Consider the following 18,662-nt stretch of genomic DNA (forward strand, 5'->3'; position numbering starts at 1 on the left):
TTAAGTCTAATTAAGTCTAATAATGATTTTGTCCGGTAATATCCCCTCAAGTTGGAGCATGTAAGTTTTGAATGCCCAACTTGATCAAGATGGCTCCAAACTTTTTAGCACCGAGAGCTTTGGTGAAAAGCTAGTTGTGTATGTGTGGGCACATATGGAAGAAGGCGTTTGTGAATGATTTCATCTCGAACAAGGTGGTAGTCAACTTCAATGTGTTTGGTGCGTTCGTGGAAGACCGGGTTTTTAGCAATGTGAAGTGCTGCTTGACTATCACAATAAAGACGAATTGGGTCAGGATGAGGAACATGTAGAGAAGCGAGAATGTCTTTAATCCACTTCAATTCTCGGGTGGTCTTAGCCATTGATCGATATTCAGCCTCAGCAGAGGAGGCAGAAACTGTTTGTTGTTTCTGGGTTTTCCAAGAGATTGGGGAAGTGCCGAGTTGAATAAACCATCCGGTGAGAGATTTCCGTGTCAGTGGACAACTTGCCCAATCAGAATCACACCACCCAAAGAGTTGTAAGTTGTTCTCTCGAGGTAGGAGTATTCCTTGTCCAGGATGCCCCTTTAAATATCGAACAACACGAAGAGCAGCTTGTCAATGCTCGGAGCGTGGATTTTGCATAAATTGAGATAAAGCTTGGACACTGTAGGCAAGGTCAGGTCGAGTAAAACACAGATAAATTAGCCTCCCAACAAGTCTACGATAAGTAGCCGGGTCAGAAAGAAAAAAGAACCAGTAGCGGAGCTCAATTTGTGATTTTCTTCACATGGTGTAGTGGTGGGCTTCGCACCCAACAATCCGACTTCAGTAATGATATCTAAGGCATATTTCCTCTGACAAAGGAAGATTTCGTTGGGGGAGCGAGCAACTTCAACCCCCAGGAAGTACTTGAGGCGGCCTAAATCTTTCATATGAAAGCATTGATTTAAGTAGCCTTTAAAACATTGGATGGCAGTACCATTATTCCCTGCAATCACAAGATCATCAACGTAGACTAACACAACCAACTGTATGTCATTATTATTGAGAGTAAACTGGGAATGATCCTTCGGGGATTGTTGGAAGCCGTAACGAGTGAGAGAAGAAGATAGTTTAGCAAACCAACACCTGGGGGCCTGTCGGAGGCCATATAGAGACTTTTGAAGCTTGCACACTGCCCCTGGTTGAGATTCTTGGAAGCCAGGAGGGAGTTTCATATAAACCTCATCATCAAGATCACCATGGAGAAACGCATTGTGAACGTCCATCTGATGAAGCTCCCAATCTTTTGCGGCTGCTACTGCTAGAGTTGTGCGAATGGTTACCGTCTTTACGACAGGAGAAAACGTCTCGTTGTAATCCAAACCCTCCACTTGATGATTGCCAAGAATTACCAATCGAGCCTTGAATCTTTCAATTGTTCCATCTGAGTTGTATTTGATTTTGTAGATCCATTTACACCCAAGTGCCTTCTTTCCAGGAGGGAGAGCGGTGAGTTTCCAAGTGTCATTGAGTTCGAGAACATGAATCTCCTGTGCCATAGCATCACGCCACCGGGGTTCTCGGACCGCTTGAGAAAAGAACAGGGGTTCCTGCTCGGTGTGTAAAGAGACAAGAAAACTTTGATGATGTTTAGAAAAGGAATCACAATTCACAAAATCATGTATAGGATACGAAACACCTGAGGATTCTATTGAAGGAGGTGATGGAACAGAGGGGCTTGACGGTATCGTGGTGGCTGCGACAAAATCGCGTAACCGTACGGAAGGCAGCTTCGTGCGATGCCCTCGCCCAAGGGGAACCGCGGCCGTCTCCGTCGGACGCGGCGGTGGATCCGCGGGTAGCGTCGAGGCTTCTATACACGGATCGGAGTCGTTGATAGTGTGGTCGAAGTCATCTGTGAGGGTAGCATCCTCCTTAGCTGGGATGGGAGATGCAATGGGTTGGTTGACGATGCATTCATCTAGGTTTGAGGAGGCAACTTCATGAAGAAAATGTGGGTCTGTTCCAGTTTCTAAAGAGTTGGCAATAATTGGGTTTTGCAATGGTGGTGCAGTGTCCATCTTTTTGGCTTCAAAATATGGAAATTTATTTTCGAAAAAATGTACATCACGAGAGACAAAGAAAGTTTCTGTTTCCAAATCAAATAATTTTCATCCTTTTTGGCCATATGGATACCCGACAAACACACATTTTCGGCTACGACTATCAAATTTATCCCGCTGTCTATTTTGATTATGAGCATAACATAATGAACCAAATACTCGTAACTGCGCGTAACTGGGTACACATCTATGGATCACTTCATAAGGGGTTTTTCCTTTTAGAATGGAGGATGGTGTGAGATTGATTAAGTAGCCTGCAGTCAAAACGCATTCCCCCCAAAATTTAATGGGAAGATTGCCTTGAAACCGTAATGACCGAGCAACATTCAGAATATGTCGATGCTTGCGTTCGACGCGTCCATTTGGTTGCGGGGTCCCGACACAGGAAGTTTGGTGAAGGATACCTTGTTGAATGAAATATTGTTTTAGACACATGAATTCGGTTCCATTGTCAGAGCGAACCATTTTAACACATTTGTTGTATTGCCTCTCAACGAGTGTGAAATTTTTTTTCAAAGTCACTGATACCTCTGTTTTTTCTTTTAACAAATAGATCCAAACTGCCCGTGAACAATCATCCACAATTGTCAAAAAATATGAAGCACCACAGGATGAAGGAGTTTTATAAGGACCCCATAAGTCACAATGAATTAAATCAAAAATATTCAAAGCTTGATGCGCACTTAAGAAAACTTATCTCTCGTTTGTTTCGATTTTTCACAAACTTCACAAACTTTATTCAACTCATCACGAGTACATTTCCCACTTATATCAGGAAGCATTTGCACAATCTTAAATGACGGATGTCCTAATCTTTGGTGCCAAAGTGCTAGTTGATTTTCCATCTTGACATGACATGCTTGAGTCTTCCGTACCCCACGATACCAATAAAGCCCATCTTTCCGTTCACCTGCTCCAATCAGCGTCCTCGAAGTGCGGTCCTGTATAATACACAATTTATCAGTGAATGTTACAACACAATTTTCTTCATCCGTCAATTGAGGTACTGAAAGTAAATTGCATTTTAATTTGGGAACATAAAGGACATTTTTCAATTCAAGTCCTTCTTCAAGAGTCACTGTTCCCTGTTCGCAAGCTAGAACACGTTCACCATCGGGTAACCCTACGGGGCACCCTTGTATAGTTTCCTTTTCACTCAAATTTTCCAGTGACCCGGTCATATGGTTTGATACCCACTGTCAATAATCCACAAATCCCAAATGCTCTTACCAGTCATTTTCTCTGATTCATTTGATTTTTGTTTGTTGATCATATCAACCAGTACCTTCCATTGTTCATTGGTCAGACCTGCCATCTCAAGTTTCTTGTCGTCATTGTTGGCTTGACTGTTGCTTCCACTAGCGTGTGCCACATTTGCACGTGTCGGGTTACCTTTGTTTCGCATCCCTTGGCGTCCCCTGCCGTTCCATTTGCCTTCACTTTTTGGTCTGTCACCCCACCATTCGGGATATCCGATCAATTGGAAGCATCCCTTCATGTCGTGACCATTTTTACCGCAATGACTGCACGTCATTAATTTTTCTACCATATCTCCACGCCCTTTTTCTTTGTAGTTGGCCTGCATTGCGAGACCCACGACCAAGCCCCTTTCTTCCGTTGATTTGGCCATCATTCTCACTCTTTCTTCTTGTACCAACATAGCATATACGCGGTTCAGAGACGGCAATGGGTCTGAGGCCAGAATGTTTGATCTTACTGTTCCGTAGCTTGCGTCATCCAACCCCATAAGGAGTTGATGAACCTTCTCCTCCTCCCTTCGTTTTTCCAACTGAACACCAATCCCACACTTGCATCCACCACACGTACAAGATGGAATTTTGTCACTGTTAGCAAGCTCATCCCAAAGGACCTTCAATTTTCCAAAGTAAGTTGCCACCACCATTCCCTCCTGCTTGCATCTTGACAAGTCCGACCTTAGTTGTTGAATTCTAGGTCCATTCACGATCGAGAATCTTTCTTTAATGTCTTCCCACAAGTTATGTGCAGTCTCAGCATATGCTACTGTGGATCGTAAGCTTGGTTCAATGGTGTTTAGAATCCAAGAGACAATCATGGACTGCACGGTCCACCAATCTTTAAGGTTGGGTGCCTCATCCTCTGGTTGGATATGTGTTCCATCAATGAAGCCCCATTTTCTTCGGACACGAAGCGAGATCTTTACTGCTCTTGCCCATTCGTTGTAATTTTCTCCGCGCAATTGGACTTGCGTGATTATGTTTCCGGGATTGTCACTCGCGTTGAGATCATATGGCGAGTAAGTCTTCTTAGCACCTCCTCCTTCGTGCTCTGCTTTGTTGGCATTATTCTTTTCTGGTGCATTTGTCATGGTTATGCACAGTTGCCTTTGCTTTGTGTTTGTCGGGTATCAGAGTTTTGTGCTCTGATACCATGAAAGAATATTTTCTGTTTTATTCAATCTGTTTTTCATCTATAGCAATGATACGTATATATAACCATAGCATTAGAACCGTACAGAACCGTACAGATTCTTTTTCTAACATAACATCTGTAATTAAGACTAATTATAGACCCATTAATAGACTTAGTGATTATATTCCTGTAATTAAGTCTAATAATGATTTTGTCCGGTAATAAAGACTAACTGTATTGAGCATGATATTATTTTGAATACTAAACAACAAAAGCGTGCAAACTCAGATTCAAGTCATGCCGAACATAACAATATTAAGAGTTAGAATAAACGGGAGAGTCTCATTTAGATGATTTCTCTATCTACTACCTTAACCAAAGCCGCTAGACCATTCGGTTTAAACCAGAAACATAGGAATTTCTAGCCAAATTTATGTTCTATATTTTACGCATCCTTTTTACGCTGTGTTTCTCCTTTTGTTGTATTCGGTTTTATTTTTAGTTTATCTTCAATATTAGATTACTATTTCAAAATATCTATTATTTAAAATATTGTAATATGACACCACACAACTTTATAGTTCAGACTCCAATCTTAGAATCCCAATTTTTTATACAATACTATAATTTTAATTTTTTTTTCATATTATTTAATTATAAATTTACCCTTTATTATATATATATATATATATTTATTTCTAAATTATCATATAAAAAAAATTGTATATTTGAAGAATTGTCAAAATGAAAAGTAACTTTCAACCTCGTACGACTAGGAGATACTTCCTCCTTTTCTCATATGAAGAGAAACTATTAAAAAATATAAAAATGTAAGTATTTTACTATTAAAACATATTTAGAAATATATTTTATAATTTTCTATATAATTTATTCTCATATTCTCAAACAACAGTCACAATGCTATAAATAGAAATAGTTCTATCTTAATAAATTTGAAAAAAATATATGACAAGACAAAAATTAATTATTTGTTAGAAAAGTGGCATTATTTGTTGGTTTTCACAATTAACCATAGAATCCTTTACAAGGACGCTAGATCTAGGTATACACTTACACCATGATCACACAACTTTAACATTCAAGTCCAGCTGTCCATCATACAAAACAAATAAAAAAATTAAGAAAGAGTGAAATAGTAAATGATTCTCACTCCGATGTCACCATCCAAAAATTGCTAGAAAAGTCAATGTGGGAGACTTGCGGCCATGGTGAGTTGTAATAGTATCACACACAGAAGCATGGATAGCAACCTAAACAAGGAGAAAACACATAAGAACAGTGATGATTCAAGAAAGTATCACTAGGAGGACACTAGAAATAAATTACAAAGTTGAAATTGAAAGGAGGAGTTCAGATGTAATATCTAAAGCTACCAGTCAAGTTCCAGCATGAAAAATGTCATTGAATAGATATGTATCCTTCCATAAAATTCTGGAAATGAATTTGGCAAATTTCAAAAAGACTTGGTGCCTCAACATTATACTAAAATATAGGTTATATCAAAAACAGAAAAGAGAATAAAATTACCATTTTTTTATGAATGGAAAATATAGTACAAATCCTTGATTTCTAGGAAAGGCTACAGAGAAATTGCTGTTTTAATTTACCATGGTGGGTGAAATCTAATTGTCCAAAGAAAATGGTGTTTAGCATTGATTCCAACTTGCTCTCATCTACTGTACAAGAATTAGAAGGGGAAGAAGTGAACAACAATATATGCAGATCAACGACCTTCCCTAGACTGCATGAACACTCTAGATCAACACCAGCATCTTGCATTTCTCTGCACCAAGATCCATTTAATTTGATACAAAAGAATGTACAACAGAATCGCTTATACAAACTGTGAATACTACAGACAAAATTGCTTAATCCCCAAAATTCTTTCCTTTCTCAAGGCCTTTAATTGTAATGTTATTGGCGTTTACATACATGAACCAAAGAATAAATATCGCTCTATCTACATTTTGGGTAAATAATTAAAAAATGAAAAGATGCCAAATCTAGACTTCCATCAGACTATATGTCTACCACTGAGGCTGTTCTCTGAGGAAGAGGTAGAGATGGTGATCATAGCATTATTACAGTCAGATTCACTGTCTTGCAAGCTCAACAAGAGGTGAGAAGTACTGTAACTAGTAGACGGCTTGGCTCTAGGGACAATAGGCACTTCAGCCTCACCGAGCAGCATCTGAACCGCACCCCTCATAGTTGGTCTTGCCATTGAATCTGGGTGTGAACAAGCTAACCCAACTAAGAGTACCCTCCTCATTTCCACTTCTTCAAACTCACCTTCAAGCCTTGGATCAGCTGCCGTTAGCAACTTACCTTCTTGATGCAAACTCCAAACCCATTCCACCAAATTGCTGCTAACCCCAACTTTACCATTTGCAGCGGCATCTTTCTCAATAGGCCTCCTCCCACTGGCTACCTCAAGAACCACAGCACCATAGCTAAACACATCAGTTTTCTCTGTGGCTCTACCAGTAAGCACATACTCTGGCGCAAGGTACCCCATTGTTCCAGCAGCCACAGTGGCATCAGGAGACTTGTCATGTTGTGTTTGTCTTGCTAAACCAAAATCGCCTAACCGAGCATTGAACCCTTCATCTAACATAATGTTACTAGTCTTAATGTCCCTATGGATTACCTGGTTTTCACATTCGTGATGCAAGTAAGCCAACACAGATGACACACCTAACAAAATTTTGAGCCTCTGAGGCCATGACAATGGCATCCTAGCCTCATACAAAGCCTTATCTAAACTCCCATTGGGCATCAAGTCATACACCAACAAAATCTCACCTTTCTCGTGGCACCAACCTTGAAGGTGAACCAAATTCCGATGCCTAAGACTCCCAATTATAGACAACTCAGACAAAAACTCACTCTTACCTTGGCCACTATGGTTACACCTCTTCACCGCAACAGTGTCACCACCCTCAGGCAACACACCCTTGTACACAGTCCCAAAAGCACCATGACCAATGACCCTATTAGCACTGAACCCCTTAGTGGCAAATTTCAGCTCCTTGTAGCTAAACTCCTTAGGCATTCTAATAATCTCCGACTCAATAGAGTGATCAAATTTCTTCATTCGCTTCACCTTCTTAGAATACACCCAAATCAATGCACCAGCAAAGAGAGCAAGAACAAAAGCACCAGCAGTCACAACCCCAGCAACAGCCCCCACAGTACCCTTCCTAGAAGACTTACTCTCCTTCTGCTCAGGTGCTGACGTGGCGGAGGGTGCTGACGTTGTGGCAGGAGCCGCGGCGGAATCGAAAGAGGAATTGAAACTCCACCACTCAACACTGTGCACCTCGGTGCTACCTTGGGTAGACCCAGAAAACCCCACATACATGAAATCATTAACATACATATCCACATCGAGATCCACCTTCAAAATCGGATCTTTCGGCCTCACAGTCGAGTACGAGACCCACACGCGCAACCCTTTGCTGCTTCCATCGTACTCGATCCACGCGTTCACCGAGTCACCGCTTTTGAGTTCCACTCCAACGCTTCCCAAGTCGCTAACTTGAGCCGAAACAACGCTGTTTAAGTCCAACCCCACATGGTTTCCATTAATGTCGCTGAATTCCACGTCCATCAGGGTGTCGAATTCAACAGCGACGAACCCGCCGCCATCGCCTGTGGCGGCGGCGGGGTTTTGCAGACCGAGCAAGCCGCCGGAATCGCCGACATCGGTGGAGTCCGGCGAGATGACGAAGGCAAGGCCGCCGCCGACAGAGGAGGGATTGAGGTTGGTGACGGAGAAGGAGAAGAAGGTGGCGAAGCTGGCCGGAGATGGGGACCCCGGTAGCCGGAATCTGACGGGAGCGGAGTAAAGCGCTCTGCCAGCAGCGGAGTTTGGGACGGCGGGATCTCCGGTGAGGCTGATGGTGTTGTTGTTCAAATGGGCATCACCGAGAAGCTTCAGTGTGCTCATGGTCAAGGTTCCAAAGTCAAATTGGGTGGCGAAGACCGAAGAACAGGCATTGAGAAAACATAGAAAGACGATGAAGAAGGGCGTTGGACGTGGCGGCATTGGGGATCGAAGATGGGTGGCTGATTCGGTGGTGCCGAGGAAACAGTGAAAGTAACGTTGTTAGAATGATTAAGGTTGTTGTTGAGTTCTAGCTTGAAGGGGTGTGCGTAATGTTGTTGCGTGTGTTTTTGTTACGTTGTGTATAATTGATTGTGTTCCAAATGCAGAAAAGAAGTATGGGAGAAAGTGTAAAACAGAAGAAGAAAACAAAGGAATAATAATGGCAGAAAATTCAAAGGAGAGTGTGGAGCAGACAGTGAGTGAAAGAGGGGGATCTGCACTTTCTCACACTCCTAACGGTTATGTGTTTCACCCTCATAAAAAACAATTAAAAAAATGTGTAACAGTGGTTTCTATTAGGGACAAAGAAATGCATAGTTTACGTGTGGTTGTAAAAGACTTTGATAGTTAGGTGAGTAATATGATAATATAGTTTGAGTTTAGCCCTAAATATGGCATCATGACTCAGGAAATGGTGATGCCTCTACTCGATTAGGTGGTTGTTGGATTCTGGATCGGTCTCCTTTGGTGTGAGTAATGTTAAAGTTTCTCACATTTTTACTTAGAAGCAAAAGGATTATAATCACACCATATCATGTGTTTTGCATTTAATAAATCTGAACTCAGCATTCAAGTGGCTCAGTGCTGCAAAATTCTTCCCAACATCTTTGGTTTAGAGTTTCAGAAGCTCTAAACTACCATTTAGATGGAACATAAAAATAAACCTTTTTTCTAGGCTTTCTCCTAGTTTAATTGGATTCTAAATAACTATCAAGAGATACAGACAAACTAATACAGTTCGATTAATATTTTAAATGTTAAATCTGTAACCTCTTTATGCATAATTATTTACATAACGTTATTAAGAAAAACATCTCAGATGTAATAATTTTTCTTTTGTTTAACTTCATTTTTTAAATATTTATTGTAATAAATGAACTCTTAAGATAAGTACAGTAAGATAAGTACCATATTGATAACGGGGAATTAAATAATTAAGCAATTGAAAAGGGATAACACTCTGTACAAAAAAGATTGACACAGTGATCGCCTATGACAAAGCAACAATCACATGTGCGTGTTTAGCCACTAACACACTTATATTTTTTTTAGTTTCAATAAAAAAAATCTTCTGTTTCAAATAAAATAAGTTAAATTTGATTAAGAAAATAATGACTTAAATTAAAGAATGCGTTATAGGAGTTTCTCATTTTTAATATGTGTGAGAAATAATTCATCTAGTAAGTTATAAAATTTTATATTGTGATATGAAAAGACTTAATTTTTGTTAATATAATTGTTGTTGGAGAGATTTAGTATAATAGGTGAAAATTTTCAAGTTAAATTCAACGTATATCTCTTTAAAAAATAAAGTTAAAAATTGAACCAATTAGAATATATAAATAATATGTGTGTACCGGTACTGGGCGAGACTGGGACCCACCTGGCTGCCCGATGTCCAGTCAACCTGCCCGAGTGACCGAAGGCTGAGACCCCTTGAAGACTTGGCCGAAAGACCGAGGGTCCGAGACCTTTTGTAGACTTGGCCGAGAGACCGAGACCGTTGAAGACTCAACTAAGACGGTCGAAGGCCACGGGTGTTTGGCCGATGGCCGATCCTCACCCTGAGAATTTGGCCGATGACCGAACCCCATTACAATTAACGCTCAAACCAAGATCAGTGAAGCTAATCCATCACCAAGAATTAAGTAATGCAACCCTAAGCGGTATCCACCTTGATAAACGGGCCCAACAAGGTAGGCCCACTAGAATAATATAAATAGCACGCATTTCAAGGAGTAAGGTATGTCATTATTATTGTTCACCTACCTGAGAGCTAACCACCCGCTTTACTGACTTGAGCGTCGGAGTGCCTTCGCAGGTACCCCCACCATCCGGTGTTCACCCGACGACCGAGTCCCGAGTGCCAAAGGATAAGCAGAAAGAAGAGAAGGATCCCAGTCCATCACCCAGCCACCTGCCCGACTGAAGGAAGGAGAAGAAGACTTCAACAGTTCTCTAGGTCCCATCTCCCTAGCAGGAACAATGTGGTTGAAATATGTGTATATAATTGAATTTATATATATATATATAACACTTTATTTTTAAAAACTCTCACTTACTTTGTAGTTTATATTATCTATTATACGGAACACAAAAGTGGTTCCAATAAGACAATCTAAATGATAATAGATTCAGAATTTAGAAAAATATTATGTATTTTAGTATTATTAAATAATATTAAATAATATAAGTGTAACAAAAATTATTACACTCTTATTTTTTTTAGTTAATTTAAAAATTTAGTATCATTCATTCTTATAAAATAGGATTTGAAGTCAAGTATTCCCATTAACATTAATCTGTAGATATGAAGTTCCGAAAAGTCAACATGAATGTGAGGCTATCACATCACATCCCTTCATGATGTGCCTTTTCTTTATATTGAATTTAAGAATAAAAGTTAACAAAGAATTTGACTACACTGAACATTAGGTTTCCTCTTCACTGCCACTAAAATCAGGACTTTTACTTCAATACTCACCCAAAAATAAATGAGTTTTGGATGTTGTAGTAAACTAGAATATCACTTAATTTTAGTTCTAAAAATTTGTTTATGCAATGGAGATCGCTTTGTATTTATATATTTTAATATAATAATGTTGTTGTTAGGGAGATGAAACCTAAATAATTGTTTATTGGCTTTGTCTCTTTCTCTTTTATCGGACAGTTGTCTTGTTTCTGAAGTTCGTTCCTCCTCCTCTCGTCCTGCTTCTTCAGGTCTTGGGTAAATGCTGAATGAGGATACCTGTAGAAAACACTCCGACGCTCAAGTCAGCAAAAAGGAGTATTTGACATTCGAAAGTATATCGTAATTAATGACGTAAGTGCTCCTTGTAATATGTGTTATTTATATTTCCTGTAGTGAGTCTTTTTTAGTGAGTCAGGTTAAGGAGTGAATCTGTGTCTAAGCTTGTATTACCTAATTGTTAACCACAAATTAAGTGTGATAAGGTTTATATCATCGATCGCTTGATTCATACCAGTACAAATAATATTATTAATTGATGCGTAATTCTCATGGCATGTTTGACAGAAAAAAAAGTCAAAAATCAATAAAATTGAAAAATGTACATTTGTAGAGCAGATTAAGTTCGAATTCTCTATAATGATTTTCAATACGAAATCTGAAGACGTAAAAGAGAATAATCTATAAAGAATGCTCAATTAAATTACTTGAAAATTAGAGATTAGATTATAATATTTATATACAATTTACACCAAAAACATATATTACATATATGTTAAAACATACTATATAATTGTTTATTTAGTTTTATAGTTATAATTTCTCCTTTCTAGTTGTTATTTTTAATAAAAAGCACTAAAAATGTAAAGACTGGAAGTAATAAAAACTAATACGGGCAAGCTTAAAAAAAATGTTTTAAAGTATACAAATTAAAAAAATAACCATAAAACAAAAATAAATAGTAAACCATAACATATTTATGGCACGATTGTTTCACAAGAGAAATTTACTTGAGAAAAAAAAATTTATATAAAGTATGCACCAAAATTACTAAAGTTGGTAGAATCGGATCTGTGAAGATGATGTGTTTAAAGTTTAAGGCTGTTATTTACTATGAAATCCGAATGAATTCACATAATAAAAACAAAAGTGCACATAAATTAAAAAAAAAATTGCATCCAAAACTTTGCAAATATGGGAAGAAAGTGGTATATTTTTATATTTTTTAATTAATTAACCTTAATTTACTTTTTTTACTCTTTTTATTTTAAATTTAAATTATTTTTATTTTTATTTAAAATATAATTAAAATTTAAATATAAAAATATAATCAAAATTATAAATAAAAATTATTATAAAAACATAATTAATCATATTATATTTAATAAATTATAAATATAAATAATAATAAAAAATAAATTTATATAATAATTATATTAATTAAAAAAGGAAAGATAAAATAATAATATTATTTAATATAAAAATAAATTTTTATCAAATATTTATGATTATAAATATTTAAATAATAATTTAATTAAAAATAATTATAATTTATAAATAAATATATCAAATTAATTTTTAACCATTTTTAAATATAAGGATAAATATGTAAATTTACATTTGAGTCACATTTATCACATTATTCACAAATTTTTATAAATTTTCCCCACACTTCCTACTCTATTTACCTTAATCCAAATACTCCATTTTTTCTTCAAATGATCTTAAATTCATTCTTTTTTCGCTCCTAATCCAAACAAAATATAAAAGTTGGTAGAATCATAGTTTAGTAATTATGATTTCATCGCATACCAAGGAAGGTGAAGGGATTTGGGTTCCCTGGAAAAGAGATTATGAAGAAATAACGATGAATCTTAGGGAAGTTAGTTATTAATTGAAAGGAGGCCTTGTCATTGAAGGCATTGAAGTTAGACCCAAACACATCATATCATATCATGCTTCTTCATTAATATCATGTTTTCTTGTTTTCGATTCAGTTTACGCTTGATCCCTTCTTCCCATGAAAAACATGACAAACTGTGTTTTTGTTTAAAGAATTTGTCAAAATCTAATAATAATCAAACCAGAATTTTATAACATTCAAAACTCTGTTATTTAATAACAACCTAAACATTAAAAACTATATTTTTTAATAATATATGTATACAAAAATTATCAAAATTATAAATTTAAAAAAATTGTAGCTCTCCGGATCAAACCATTAAATTATTATTTTATGTATCTTCGTGATTATTTTTATCAATATTTTATTAAAAATGAATACTATAATACTAATAATAATAATAATAATAATAATAATAATAATAATAATAATAACAACGCAATCGAACGATCCATATTTAAATTATTTCGAAAAAACATTTATTATATCAGTTTTGATCTATATAAATAAAATACTAAATAATTTTACATTAATATAAAACTTTTATATAATTTATATAAAAAAATATCAATCTAATCAGGAGTTTCGGAAAAATATAATAAAATAAAAATATTAAATTATATAAGATTAGGCAAACTCTTAATAGTTTAATTTCTCATATATATATATATATATATATATATATATAAGAAAATGTTTGGACATAATAATCTATTTAAAGACTTAAAATAAATTTATTTTTTACCAAGTCAAAAATAGTTTAAGTATAATTAATTTATAGAATCTTTTTCGTGTATTTATTAAAAAATAATTTTTAACTTATGCATAAAAGTAAGCTTAACGGATAGAAAATTTGTTCCTAAAATTATGTAAGGATAACATAACGTTCTAAGAGTTATGACTAATGCTCCAAACTTGTCCTGGGACAGATTAGATGATTGATTAGAATATTAAAAGCGTTCTAAATTACCTTTGGATGTGTTGCTGATGTGGAGAGGATAGAATTATTTACTTTTTCAAAATTTGTTTTCTATACTAAATGTAAAAAATTATGCATCATTAAATAAATCCGTTAGATTTTAACAACGGGGTTCTCCACTTCAACTAGTTACACGTCATGCCGTTTCGGGTCATTTGTTGTAAATCAGTATATATAACAAATTACTTATATATAAAATAAAAATTAAATATAAAAACATCAGATCATAAATTACGGTGAAGAGATATATATTAAACATGAGGACAAAAAACATATAGTTTTAATTTCATAATTTATGGAAAACAACAAATATTAAATGTGAGAGTGTGTTTGATTAAAATAAAAAAAATTCCAGATCAGTATGATTCACGTTCCCTTCCAAGTCCCAAATTTAGGAATAGTTGTGGTCTGTTGGATGTGGTCATGTTCTGCTTCCATGTTGACATTGTTGTGGAGAGTGAAAAAATGTCGTCATAGTAGCGATATTGTTCATTCATTGCTGTACTATATATATATGAGAAACATAAGTTGCTTATTGTGGAAGCAAGTGTGTGCATTGAGAATTTTTATTTTGCTACTCTTTTTCCGTAAATTGTTTTCATAAGATGGAAGTTTTGCCCTACGATTGCTTTGCACACATTTTATCGTTCACTTCTCCGCAGGACGTGTGCAGGTCCTCTCTCGTCTCCTCCATTGTGCAGTCCATGGCAGATTCAGATGCTGTGTGGGAGAAGTTTTTGCCATCCAATTATCATCAAATTGTTTCTAGGTTCGTCTCCTCCTCATTCTCCTGTTCTTCGAAGAAGCACTTGTTTTCCATGTTATGTAACCCGCGACCCATTGACGATGGTAACAAGGTAATGATTTTCTTCCGTGTTTCTCCCTTTCTTTCTCAATGCATGATTGCAAATGGTAAAGGCTCATAGCAAAACCACAATTTGGTCGAATGTAAATTCTCATCCAAGAGGTTGCATAATCTACCAAAACCTTGTGCACTTGCTAGAGTCTTTATAAGTGGCAACCTCTCGTGCAAAACGTTGTATTTGGAAATTTAATGTCGTTTGGGTAATGTCATTGTTATTTATAATGATGGATAAAATGATCACACCCTACCCCACCACTGACACACACACACCCCACATGGCCCTTTTATACTTACAGTGGCAATTGTGTTTGACTATGCAAATGCATAATAATGATGGCAACTGGCATTGGCAAGAAGGGCCCTGTGATTTTTATTTTTTTTTATGTTTAAAACTGTAAATCTCTAAATGATTAGTAGCATTCTAGTAGAACAAATGTGTTTTTTTAACAAATTAAAGTAACTTTATAGGTTAATTATTAAAATTGATAAAAAAAATTAAAAATTATTAAAATAAATAAATTATAACAATTTAATACAATTTAATTAAAAATGCAATTGTTAATCTCTTAAAAATGTGTTTATGAAAAAGTTAAAATGCAATTGTTAATCTAGTAAAAATGCTTAAATTACAAGAAAGATAGTAGTATAGTATTAACAAATCAATGCAGCACCCAAATTTAACATAAAAGTGAAAATATTGCAAATAAATACAATTGTTGGTAAAGTTTAAGGTTGATGAGGTATCCTCAGGCGGTGGAGCAAATATGAATTATTTAAATATTGATAATTCATATTTGTGGCACTGTCTGTGGTTGCTAAATCACCTTTTTTTATATTTTTAATAAATATCTATCATATTTTTTAAAAGATAAATTATTAAAATATATTACAACAACAAAGAAATATGACGACGGTTTCCCATTGGAAGGATATACAGAAGGTACGAGCATTTAATTAAAATTTACGTATTTATACAATAAATAAACCATACATGTTCTTTTCCTAATGTAAGTTTAATATTTGATCCATTACTAAAAAAACCTTACTTTTAATTCCTATATATATAGTTAAAAATATGTTATTTTAATCTCTACCCGTATAATTTATAATTTTTGTAGTCCTTGTTGTAAAGTTAAAATTTATTAAATGGCATTTGAGTCTAAAGAAGGTATGAAATGGTTGTGAGGAATACAGATATTCTCCATTGAGAAGAGAAGTGGGAAAATATGTTACCTGTTGAGCGCAAGACAACTTTCAATTGCATGGGGAAACAGCCCTCTCTATTGGTCCTGGAAACCCACCCAAGGTTCAAGGTTTGTTTCTTTCTTCTTAATCATCATCATCATCATCCCAATTCTCTACCACTTTTTCTTTTCTTTTCTCTTTTCACTGTAACTTTCCACTTTAACGTCTTCATAAGGTGTCATTGTCAAGTCCTAACACTATCAATATTTTTTTTCTAATAATAATAAAGTAAAATTGTTTATTTAATTAGAGTTAAATAGTGTTTGTCAAGTGAAAATAATTGACAAAAAATTATTTCAACAAACTTTTAATATTATTATTATTATAACGAGTCATCATTACTAATTGCAAATTCATTTGATATTTGCGTGCAGATTTGAAGAATCAGCAGAACTGAGAACCATATGGTGGCTGGAAATAAAGGGCAGCATTAACAGCGGAATGTTATCTGCCAATACTTTATACGGAGCCTACTTGAAAGTGAAAACCGCGGATCGTGCTTATGGGTTGGACTTGTTACCGTCGGAGGTGTCGGTAGAAGTTGGCAAACAAAGATCACTAGGAACTGTTTGCATACATTCATGTCGCAAAACAAACACCACAACCTCTTTTCCTTTTCCTCGTAAGCTTGAAGATGAAGAATGGTCGGAGATTGAGTTGGGGAGTTTCTACACCCATTATTCAAATGAAGAGGTCAGAATGTGTCTCAAGGAAGTCAAAGGTGCGCACTTAAAAGGTGGCCTCATAGTTGATGGAATTGAAATAAGGCCCAAACACTTGGAAAAGGCCTCGGCTTATGGGCCCTAACCAGTTTATATTTTTTTTCAATTTTGTGCGTTGTGGGCCGAACCGGATACTTGTTTTCTTGCTTTTTCCCGTGTAGCCCTACTACCAATACTGTAGGCGCTCTCTTTAAAAACCTCGTATGCGGTTTCGCAATTGCAATTCTCACTACGCGCCGTGGTGGTGTTCTTCTTCCTTGTATAAGGTTTTTCACTTGGTTCTTTCAGATTGGTTTTTTATTATGTGTTTACTCAACCCTAATCTTTCGATGTGTCTTCTTTGTTATTATGCTTCCATTTTGTTCATTCGCAATGATGAGAAATGTGATTCCCAGCTCATTATGAGACCTTTTTAAGGTCTGGGAATGGAATTTTCCACATCTATCTGAGCTTCTATGAGAACAATTTTGGCTTGTGTTAATTATTCACAAATTTCAATTAGTGGAAAATGAATTAGACTGGTTTATTTGTGATTTTTTTCAAGATTTTTTTAGATCATTAAGAAGTTTTTGTTTTTGTGTGTTTAGTTACAATAGGACATTTTTTTACAATCACCAACTGTTTTGATGGTTATTCCTCCTTTCATCGAAGGATGATGATGAATAGTAATGGTGCAATTTTGATAGTGATTATGACTAGTGAATGATTATGACTAGTGAATGATCTTGTGGTTTTGCCGATAAATTGACTGGACGAAAGAAAAAAAATTATCATTCCTGAAAAATTTAAAATCGATGAATAATAACTCAAATCAAACAAATTAAAATATATTTTCCTTTTTATTTATGTTTAGACTAACGATTTATGAAATTATGAACGTTAAACAATTCGGATGATGCAAATCAATCCAAATGATTTTTGTATTTAGTTTTACGGAAAGTGTTTAATTTTAAAGATATTTTAGGAGATGTGTTTTTATAAATTAACTTTATTGTTAAGAATTAAAAATTAAATTGAAAATTTTCAAGTTCAAATTAAGATTTTTTACATAAACACAAATTGATCCAAGCAGAGCCATATAAACATTGTTGGAATTATAAAGCTCCTAAAGGACAAAAATGATATTCAAAATGGAACAGGAATTATAAATTAATAATAAATGATAATAGAAATGGAATATAAGTTACAAATTTTGTAATAAATAATAAAAAATGAGGGAAGGTAAATTAGTAAAGTCAATTAAATTGATTTCCAAATCTATCAAAATTGTTACTCAATTTCCCTATAAAATAACTTATAACCTTTAATTATAAATAAGAAAATCTAATATTTTCAATAATATAATTTATCATCTTTATAAGTAAGAAATAATGTATCTCCTCATCTTCATTGACAAATAATAGAGAAATAATTTTCTTTTCATTTGATAAATAAATTACTTTTTGTGTACTCTTATCATATTATCAACTCGTAGAAAATTATTTCAATTAACACATAAAATTCAAATTTATTACTTTTAATTTTAACCAAATCAATTCAATATATATTTTTAATGATTTGTTTTATCAAAGTTTAATAATTTCATGAACTTATTATTATAATGGAGTTATTTAAAAAGACATTAAAGTTAATGTCAACATGAAACAACTTACATCTAAAGAAATTGTATGATGATAAAATAAATTAACTAATAAAATAGTGTAAGCTCACACAAAATTACTCATAGTTAAATCATAACACCTTAATAATTAACTTTGATATGAGAAAAACTGTGTCACCACAATTTCTTAATATTAAAGTCGCAACATCACTAATCCTAATACTTAATTTTCGCAATATTAAAGTGATAAATTTCGATAATAAATC

General features: G+C 34.8%; 1 protein-coding gene, 1 non-coding gene and 1 pseudogene across 2 annotated transcripts; 2 read left to right on the top strand and 1 right to left on the bottom strand.

Annotated features, from left to right (window-relative positions):
• Positions 1-6,274: 6,274 nt before the first annotated feature.
• Positions 6,275-9,053, bottom strand: LOC137831653 (L-type lectin-domain containing receptor kinase VIII.1-like; annotated as a pseudogene).
• A 5,431-nt stretch (positions 9,054-14,484) lies between these two features.
• Positions 14,485-17,145, top strand: LOC137831657 (F-box protein PP2-B15-like). Its single transcript, XM_068639420.1, has 3 exons — positions 14,485-14,821; positions 16,024-16,142; positions 16,449-17,145. The coding sequence occupies exons 1-3, from the start codon at positions 14,570-14,572 to the stop codon at positions 16,879-16,881; spliced, it is 804 nt and encodes a 267-aa protein (XP_068495521.1). The 5' UTR covers positions 14,485-14,569; the 3' UTR covers positions 16,882-17,145.
• A 16-nt stretch (positions 17,146-17,161) lies between these two features.
• Positions 17,162-17,253, top strand: LOC137833792 (small nucleolar RNA snoR69Y). The gene has a single exon (XR_011084839.1). It is a non-coding gene; the product is annotated as a small nucleolar RNA snoR69Y (small nucleolar RNA).
• Positions 17,254-18,662: the final 1,409 nt, after the last annotated feature.

Source organism: Phaseolus vulgaris, chromosome 6 (genome assembly GCF_000499845.2).
Source record: "Phaseolus vulgaris cultivar G19833 chromosome 6, P. vulgaris v2.0, whole genome shotgun sequence".
Taxonomy (NCBI): domain Eukaryota; kingdom Viridiplantae; phylum Streptophyta; class Magnoliopsida; order Fabales; family Fabaceae; genus Phaseolus; species Phaseolus vulgaris.

Excerpts from the sequence above, each read along its gene's own strand:
- LOC137831657 (XM_068639420.1), top strand. The coding sequence starts at position 14,570 with ATGGAAGTTTTGCCCTACGATTGCTTTGCACACATTTTATCGTTCACT. Across the intron at positions 14,822-16,023 it reads CCATTGACGATGGTAACAAG|ATATTCTCCATTGAGAAGAG; the intron begins GTAATGATTTTC and ends TGAGGAATACAG. Across the intron at positions 16,143-16,448 it reads AAACCCACCCAAGGTTCAAG|ATTTGAAGAATCAGCAGAAC; the intron begins GTTTGTTTCTTT and ends ATTTGCGTGCAG.